The 9917-nt window shown below is 34.7% G+C and overlaps 1 protein-coding gene across 4 annotated transcripts in view; it reads left to right on the top strand.

Annotated features, from left to right (window-relative positions):
• The window catches only part of LOC144969022 (uncharacterized), a 26938-nt gene extending 18149 nt beyond the window's left edge, over positions 1-8789 (top strand). For 3 of the 4 annotated variants that reach the window (XM_078907978.1, XM_078907980.1, XM_078907979.1), the window contains exons 2-3: positions 1-1406; positions 5985-7390. The exon at positions 1-1406 is cut by the window's left edge and continues 827 nt beyond it. In XM_078907978.1, the coding sequence (XP_078764104.1) occupies positions 1-1406; positions 5985-6270 (1692 nt within the window). In that variant the 3' untranslated portion in view covers positions 6271-7390. Of the gene's footprint in view, positions 1407-5984 lie in introns of all 4 variants that reach the window. The other variant, XM_078907977.1, reaches the window with a different exon arrangement.
• Positions 8790-9917: the final 1128 nt, after the last annotated feature.

Genomic DNA, 9917 nt, shown 5'->3' with positions numbered 1-9917 from the left:
GAATGTTTGTTCCTGAACAATCGACTGGGGGACCGCAATCCTCTGCTACGGACGCACAAAGAGAGTCCATCCCTGTCAGTTCCTAAAGCATCGCCGGGGTTGCAAGATCTTAAAGATTATGACGAATATCCGGAAGTGTATTGGCAGTTACGAGACAGCACAATAACACACCCAGAAGATTTGGAAGCGGACATGATTGATCGTGACCTATACCGCTTACGTCAGATCTCCAACCTCAAACTCAACTCAATCGAAAAAACGTTTCAAGTCCACCAAGATCCATTCCGACGGTGGCGTTGGAAAGCAGGAGAACCTGTATTTTCTCCAAGACAACAGCAACGCCCATTGAATCGTTCTTTTCGTGAAAAGAAAGTCAAAGATATTCCAATCTATCCCCAGGCTTTATCTAAACCCAAATTGAAAGTCAACGTTTCGCCATTAAAAGCACCGACATTAGAATTTCACGAGGTATTAATATCCAAAAATATAGAGAATCAGAGAGTTCAAGAAATCGACGTATCAAAACCACATGACGATTACCACGTATCCAAAGTCGATACTCCTTTCGAAGATGTCCCAGCATTGCCTGCATTCGACACTCCAAGAGATTCTCTCGGTGGCAATACGCCCAGGGAAGTTGTTGCCGCTTCAATGGAGTCTTTTCGTCGAATGGATGAAGAAATAGCAGAGGGTGATCAATTCAGCAAAATCCCAATTCAAAAAATGCATCAATTAAGAGGAAAACAAAACAAATTACCCATTAAAACAGCATTAGTCAAAGTAGACCTGGAGCCACTCGAGACCTACAAAAAAGAACATAGAAACTCTTGTGTAAAGCCGATCTGTAAGAATAATTCCAAGGGTGTTGGACACAGTCATAAGCTAGAATCATTCAGAGAGCAATATTATGATGGGAATACCGAACAACAAAATGGCAGCAAATGGAATACAGATCGGTCGGAAAAGGAGGATGTTGATGTGGCAGGCGATGCAACAGAACAAACCAATTTGCCAAATGATGAAATAAACAATGGCAATGAAACAGACGATTCTAACACAAACGCTAAAAAGATTCCTGCCCCATTGTCAACACTCTTGCTTCAGCCTGACTTGAGTCGGCTTTCATTATACCCACCCGGAGACATCATATATAATTGGGATGCGGAAACCGGGACATTGACCAGCGCTGCGGCCATGATGAATCGACCTGGCCTGTCTTCTCCTGTGGTGAGTGATTCGTCGGGAACAGTAAAGGAAAAACGTAAAAACGCCAACAACACACCGGTCAAACCACGGAAGCTGGAAGTGTTCTCTGAGAGAATCGGTGGACCTGTTGCTGTCGGGGAAAGCGTCATCAAGATTCCTACAGGGAGGATATCGTACAATAAAGATATGCCGAGTTACAAGTAAGTTGTGTTAAGTCAGACGTGTTGCTTAATTAAACAGCGAATTTAGAGAAACTAAAAATAGATCTTAAAACATTTTAATATTACTGTGAGCGTAACTTATTCTGAGTCGTTCTTTAACTCTCTCCTCACCAGCCATTTTCAGGATATTCCCCAAAACTTCACACCCAACTAACACAAAACATATTTTTTTATCACTCAAACACAATAGCAGTAAAGTTCTTGCGATACATAATTTCTTTAGCAAAATATGCTTTAAAACACACTGTTAATTTATTTTCTATAAATTTTATGAAGTACAAAATAAATTTGAATAAGAAAAGTGTTGGTTGTATCGTAACGATTTTCCTACAGTTGGTAAGGAGCGGGTTAATAGTACACAACATACTTTTTCAATTTTTATTCCTCAAATAAGCCTCGAGTTTGAGGGCATTTACAAACCATTGACATTTCATTGTAATAATAGAATTGAAATGAATTGATTTGAAACGAGTTAATGATTGAATCAACAAAAGGTCTCCATGACTAATTCTAATCTTTTGATACAGGAAGTAAAAGTTTTCGGACCAAAACTATAATGAGGTGTTTTGTAAATGTAGAGAAACATTGCCATGTATCAAAGTGACAGATTAGAGAACAGGCACTTATGCAAGATAAAGATCTGAAAAAAATCAGCCTGAATCGACTAGGGATCGAACATCAGACCTGCTGATTTTTTGGGCAGGGTTTTTTTCTTGTATTTTTCTTTCCTGCATTGTCTGAGACTGTTTCATACACACGTTTACAGATCTTTAATATTGCCACGAGCTTGTAAATGCAGAATAAGCAGTTATATCTTTTTATTTGTTTTATTTTTATGTCATAATCAAACCTCATCTCCCCAAAACAATATGAAGATTTAACCAAATTATTATTGTTGCCAAACAGTCCGAATTTAATTGTTTGTGTTGTCTGCTTAAGCGATCATCAAACCAAATCAATTTCTTAATTTTATATTTTATAACATTCGTTACATTGACGTTCGTTGTTTAATTACCCTAGTATAGAACTATAAGATTATTTGATCGTGTCAGATTTATCAACGTTCTGACGGAATGTAAGCTAATTGTAAATCATCATTAAATATTATTTGGACAAGGTACAACTGGTGAATTGTATAAATAAAGTTTGATTTATTTTTTTAAAACTAGCGAAGAAACTCAAATAGTTGCGGAGAAACAAACGCTATTACAAACGGGTACCCGTCTATTTTAATTATTATGCCTACTACTTACTGTCTTGTTGAAATTAACATAGATCGAGACGCATCTTTTGAGCCATCAACGATAAAATCGATAATAACGTCTGTAGATGCGCGCAAATGAATCTGGCGACAGGGTGGCCAAGTGGCGATTCCCAAGTGTAGGATCAAATTAAGGGGCGGTTTGGGTCTTTTCTAAAAAAAATTTAATTACTATATGTTTTATATTCTTATATCAAAGGTTAAAAACAACATATGTGAAAAATTTTAATATTTTTGACCATTTGCGCTAATTTGGCTGCAAATTGAATCCCTGGCAAGACAGGTGTAGAGAGACCAAGTGGATTTTGATCATACAATGAACCAAAAATGTAAAAATAGATAGGATAATTAAATAAATTATCAAATATTATGAAATAATTATTGTATAGTGAATTGACAATTCATGAATAATTCTAAAACGTTGACACAGTTCCATACCTTAGAAAATACATATTAGAAATAGCAAATGTTCCCTTTTTACAATTTTTACTATGTACCATTTTCGATGTGTATTTCGTGCCTTATATCTACTTAAGAATTGGACTTCATTATATATTTCTAAGATATAAATATCATTTCACATCAAATCAATTAATTTTATATTAACAAGCTTAATATCATTATCATAGCGTATTACAACACTTAGTCAACATCATGAATTATTCTTATTTTTAAAATTCAAGTAATCGTATATCAATCTGTAATAGAATATTTTATGATTTTTGGATTTGCCAGTAATTCTGTGCTCGCTGGCAAATATCTAGAGAGGGCTGTACGAAGCAATGTTGACCCAACCCTATGTTTGAAAAGAATAGAATAATATATAATATATATATATATATATATATATATATATAATATAATATATTAATATATATATATTATTATCATTATTATATTATTATATTATTATTATTATATTATATTATTATTATATTATTATTATTATTATTATTATTATTATCATCGAGATCACCACTATCATCATCATACATCATCATCATCATCATCATCACATAATTATATCATATTATATTATAATTATATATATTAATTATTATTATAATTATTATTATTATTATTATTATATTATATTATATTATTATTTTATTATATTATTATTATTATCATCATCATAATCATCATCACCATTATTATTATTATTATTATTATTATTATTTATTATTATTATTATTATTTATTATTTTATTATTATTATTTTTATCATTATGTTATTAATATTATTATTATTATCATCATCATTATTATTAATATTATTACTTCTACCACTACTACTACTACAACAACAACAACTACTACTGCTACTACTACTACTACTACTACTACTACTACTACTACTACTACTACTACTACTACTACTACTACTACTACTACTACTACTACTACTACTACTACTACTACTACTACTACTACCACTACTACTACTACTACTACTACTACTACTACTACTACTACTACTACTACTATAATAAAAATAATAATAATAATAATAATAATAATAATAATAATAATAATAATAATAATAATAATAATGGTATAGATTTATAGTGCGCCAAACATCCCTTCATCAGGAGGGCTCTGGGCGCATAACAAAGATTAACTTAATAATGAAGCCCTAACACAGTACACTAACAACGCTAATTATACACATAATCAAAAGAAAGCCTGTCGGAATAAGAATGTCTTCAATCGACGCTTGAATTCCTCTAGTGAAGACGAAGAACGTATCTCTAGTGGTAGTAAATTCCACAACCTTGGACCAGAATGCTGAAAGGCGCGTTCACCAGCCTTCACTCGACAGCGGGGTGTTTCAATTTGAGGTCGTTCGTTGATCGAAGCGATCGCTGTGGGTTATACCGTTCAACGAGGTTTGAGAGATATGCTGGTGACGAGCCCTCCAGGCATTTGAAAACAATAGTTGAAGATTTATATTTAATCCGCTGGTCCACTGGCAGCCAATGCAGCTGCTGTAGTAATTCGGGAGCTGCAGTTTTTCAGTTTTACTACTACTACCACCATTACTAATACTACCACTACTACTACTACTACTACTACTACTACTACTACTACTACTACTACTACTACTACTACTACTACTACTACTACTACTACTACTACTACTACTACTACTTCTATTGGAAAACCCGCAATGTTTGCGCGGAAATAAAGGCTACTACGAACAAGAAAACTTTAGCTTTTATATAGCAATATCCACTAAACGTGCTCAAAGCGCTTTACAAGCGCACAGGCACTCATCTATTTTGATTATACTACTGTATGGTGGCAATTGATATAGATCCAGACGAATATCTGGCCATCAAAGATCAAAATCAATCGGTCATAGTAATACAGTTTATAGGTGCGCGCTAATGAATCTGGAAACAGAGAGACAAGATAGAGATTCACAACATGATAGGGAATGAGATTAGCGGAAGAGTAGCGTCCCTTGACTGGACGTCACCCATAGTCTGTGACGTCACCGGCGGAAAAGTTATTTGAGAGAGAACGTCATGTTGGTTGTGCGCATGCGTCTCTCGTCCTCTCATTCCCTATAGGACCGGGCATTATGTTCTAGCATACTTTATAAATAATAATTTGAGTCAATGGGTGATAGAATTATCCCTAAGTTTTAAAAAGGCTTGCAAGATACTCGTATATCAATCTGTAAAAAATATTTTATAATTTTTAGATTTGCCAGATTCTGTGCTCGCTTTCAGAAATTTAAAATGGAATGTACGGAACACGTGACCCTCGCCCTATCTTGTCTTCAAAGAATAGATTCTTCTTCTTCTTCTTTTTCTTCTTCTTCTTCTTCTTCTTCTTCTTCTTCTTCTTCTTCTTCTTCTTCTTCTTCTTATTATTATTATTATTATTATTATTATTATTATTATTATTATTATTATTATTATTATTATTATTATTATTATTATTATTATTATTATCATTCTTCTTCTTCTTCTTCTTCTTCTTCTTCTTCTTCTTCTTCTTCTTCTTGGTATTATTATTATCATCATCATCATCATCATCATCATCATCGTTATAACTTTTCTCATTATTGCTATTATTAGTAATATTATTATCATATTATGAAACCGATTTTTTCTTTATCGAAGAAGACAATCCGAGGTGACTGCTGGTTGACCTTGTTGTCTAAGCTCGTTGAATTCTTCAAGAGAAAGTTGAACACTTTCCATTTTTTCAAAATAATATAAAAAACCTGAAAATTCTCGTTCCCATATTTAAATATTTTCAATATTTCTTCTTATCCCCACCAGACTGGACCTCGTGAACTACCCGCCGTCCAATGCCCGCCAATCCTGCACCAGTGCTGGAATATCTGATGGGCGTCGTACACATTTCACCAGCACAACCAACAACCCACTCACTCCACGGTCACGTCACCAACGCGTCAAGTCATCGGTGGGCGGCGGCACCAGTGGGGATCAAGCCACGGACAAAAACATTCCTCCAAAAACTGGCGACACTAACATCAGCATCCGGTTTGGGCAGCAAGGGCAAGTCATCGTGTCCAGTTCAAGAGAAGGGAGACGGTCGAGATAAAACAACACATTATGTCGATGAGCCAATCAATGTCCAGTCGATCGGCCATCCAGATTCTAAACACCGTTCATCATTATTTTTGTTGACACAGATTACTTTGAATTTGTAAGGCACGGCGTCGTGCAATCTAATAAAGTAATTATATGCTTCACTCCGCCGAGTCGTTCTGATAAATAGTCACAATTTGGAAGATGTGGGTATGATCGTAGCAACGGCATGTTCCGGCTATAGTCATTTGTCTAAATGCCTGTTAGCTAAATGAGCTTCCTTTCTAAGTGTGGGTATTTATCAATATCACGATGTTTTGACAAAGTGAAGCGTTGAATAAAACTGTAATATTAGACAAAGTCATGCAACTTACGTTTTCTCGTACTAAAGCAAGGAGAAAAACAATCTGAACCTGGGGGCTCATTTTTTTTTCAGATTGGTCTTGAAGAAAGCCATCATAAACCCAGCCAAACGCTTTCCAAGTCTGTTTGACAGAGCACTAAATATCCATTTGCTTTCAACATACAAATGAATTTTTGACGTAAACTGTTGAATCTATTACTATTAGAAAGAACGTAGTAATAACTATCCAACTCCCGGGCTGGCAAAAAAAAAAAAAAAAAAAAAAACCACCACCACCAACAACAACATCAGATGCAAAATAATATGACATTGCGTTCCATCACTACTTGTTCTATTCTGATTACTAAAGCCAATTTAGATAATGCACTCATACCTAGGGATTGCCAAATCTATTGGATAAGAATAGCAATGCAATAACGTATTTATTGAAAACGTATGTATTGTTACATTGAAACTGAAACGGACACGTTATTTATTCTATTAGCTTTTAATAGTCGTGGCCTCTCTGCAGGAGGGGGAGAGGAGATCGATGCTTCGCAAGCAAAATAATCTGTACTTATCTCGGGTGTAGTAAATATTTTCAACCCCCTGATTGGATATTTTGGTCTTTTAGATCTGGTGGAGTATTTTGCGAGGGACTAGTGTCCTGTCCAACGGATAACTAGCAATAGAAATCGATATAAACTCTGGCTTCGTTAGTCTAATGGCAATGAAGGATGACTTTACTAAACACTTTTAAACATGTTTTTTTTATCCGACAAAAGAAAAATGCTTAGAATAAAGAAGAAAAATCAATACCTTTTACAAATAGACACTCGACATCAACAGACACTTAAACATCGAGAGAAAAATATAACAAATGTCTGATGACGGGATTAGTAAGTAAGAGCAACATGTCCAAAGCAAAAGGCAACGACAAAACGAGAGAAAAAAACAGCACGGTTGTTCTGTCTGAAGATGGCGTATGTTAGCATCCCCGCAACTCTTCTGATCGGATTACTGAGATAACCACAATAAAGCAATCTGGTTTTTGTGGAGATATGGCTGTAGTTCCATTCAATAACAATAAAGGCTCAATTCTAACAGTTCAAGATTACAACTGCAACCGTGATTCTTTTTGTTGAATGTTCAGCTGCCAGCAGAATATATTTTGGGGGATTTTTAAAAGGGGGATGGATGCTGGGGGGAGGGGGGGGGGAGGGTAGCGAAATGTCATGACAACGGTTCTTTACAAGGAATGGCAGACAAACTCATTTTGCCTATTGAAGTAAAATAGATTTGTAAATAAACAAAATAATAGATAATTAAGTGTATAAATAAATAGGTGAATCAGACGAAATCCTGTTTGACTAATGTGATATAGGGTTGTTATTATTATAATTTTTTTTTTTTTTTTGAAAATAAAACAAATGTTTAAAATAAATTTTTAATCTAAAGTTTGGCTTTACGCGAAGTATGACAAGTGTTTTGGCAGCAAGCAGGCCATAATACGACTATTGTTGATTTGAGTAGTAGTATTTGAGTGTGGTTGCTTTCACATTAGAGATTTCAAATCACTGTGTGTTTAACAAATCATAATATTGTAGCAGGAGTCGGGTCTGGTTTGCATTTGTTTTTCATTTTTTCTCAGTCATCATAGTGATGGATAAATATTTTTTTTTAAATAAACAGATAAACAAATGAATAAGGAACTAATTACGTAAATAGATAAATGCAAAAAAATAGATAAATAAATAAATAAATAAAGACATTTTAAAAATAAATAAAGAAATATCGCACCCTTTAAAATTGTTGTTTTTCTTGGTGAACAACCATACACATCTAATTCAAAATTTAATGCAAAGCTATATGTATAGAGAGAATACATATTAACATTACATTTTGGGGGGAATATTAATCTCATCAAACCTAAAAGACTACCCCCGACTGTAGTATTCCATGAGCGCGACAAAGGATGTAATTCTTTGTAATGGAATTACAAGACAAGGTAGTAAGTTCAAGATTACAATACCATTTGATTGATCGATAAAAAATGGGAAATGAATACGAATCATCACCATATTGAATGAGATTTTTAAAAATGAGAATATGAGGTATCTTGTGTTCGTTATAAATCATGGTTTGTATGAGTGATGAGTGATGTTTTGAAATAAACTTTGTTGACACAATCAATTGGTTGATTTCGTTTTGTAAGTTTTGTCTTGATGGACTCACGCCTCTTGCTATATGATTCACTAGTCTGATGTCACGTCGCCAAGCAACGCGAGCAGCCTGGTTCAAAACAAAGAAAATGGTTACTTTTTATTCTTCATGCTGGCTAGAACTTTTCATATGTCATGTGTCAGAATGTATAAAAGTCAAAACATAATCATATTTATAATGTTTTTCTCCTTTGGATACACTTTTATGCTCGTCGGATAAATATTTCATAAGGGCGTCCGCCATTGTTCCGATAGTTAAGAGCCAGTTACTAAGTTACCACGCGCCATTACGAGGGAAGTGACGTCATAACTGTTAAAGCCTATTCTTTTAGGTCACTTTACTGCAAGTAAAATGGTTATGTTGAGATGGTCAAAAGATCATAGAGTTTCGATACTTAAAAAGTATACAAGAAATAAGTAAAGACATTGGGAGGAATTCAAAGAGAAAAAAATGGTTGATCTTGGAGCGATTTATCCGTGGTTCTAGTCTGAGATCACCCAATTGTCCCGCCCAAACACAAGCCCACGTATTCATTCACCTGAATCGAATAGAGTAATACGCTCAAAGAAGACAGACACAACATTGGGGCATATTTTGTGGTTCATGTCTTACATCTGGTTTAATGACCATACTCAACACCGCTTAACCAGTTATCTGTCGTACTCTGGAAAACTCGTATTCAAAAGTTTGACCAGAAAACTCGTCCTTCAAATATCGATCGATTTAAATGACCCTCACCTTGGCAATAACTCTCAAACCTGGGACTTCGCGAAGTCCCAGGTTTGAGAGGGTTTGCCAAGGTGAGGGTCATTTAAATCGAGCGATATTTGAAGGACGAGTTTTCTGGCCAAACTTTTTGAATACGAGTTTGTGTGTGTGTGTGTGTTGTTTTTTTTTTCGCGGAATACGGCAGTTAACTGGTTAATATTACAGAACAAGATACCATCACACTGATGAGCCAATCCGACTGTGTGAATCTTGATACATTGATTTACTTCGCTTGGATCTTCAATCTTCAAGACTAATTATCGACACGACTCGATTGCAATTAGAATCTAACCTGTCATAAAATATTGCCATTTTTACCAAGATAG

The sequence above is a fragment of the Berghia stephanieae genome, chromosome 3 (genome assembly GCF_034508935.2).
Source record: "Berghia stephanieae isolate SIO BIC M18660-M18661 chromosome 3, UCSD_Bste_1.3, whole genome shotgun sequence".
Taxonomy (NCBI): Eukaryota; Metazoa; Mollusca; class Gastropoda; order Nudibranchia; family Aeolidiidae; genus Berghia; species Berghia stephanieae.
Note: the sequence above shows the minus strand (reverse complement) of the source record. Positions and strands in the feature narration are given on the sequence as shown.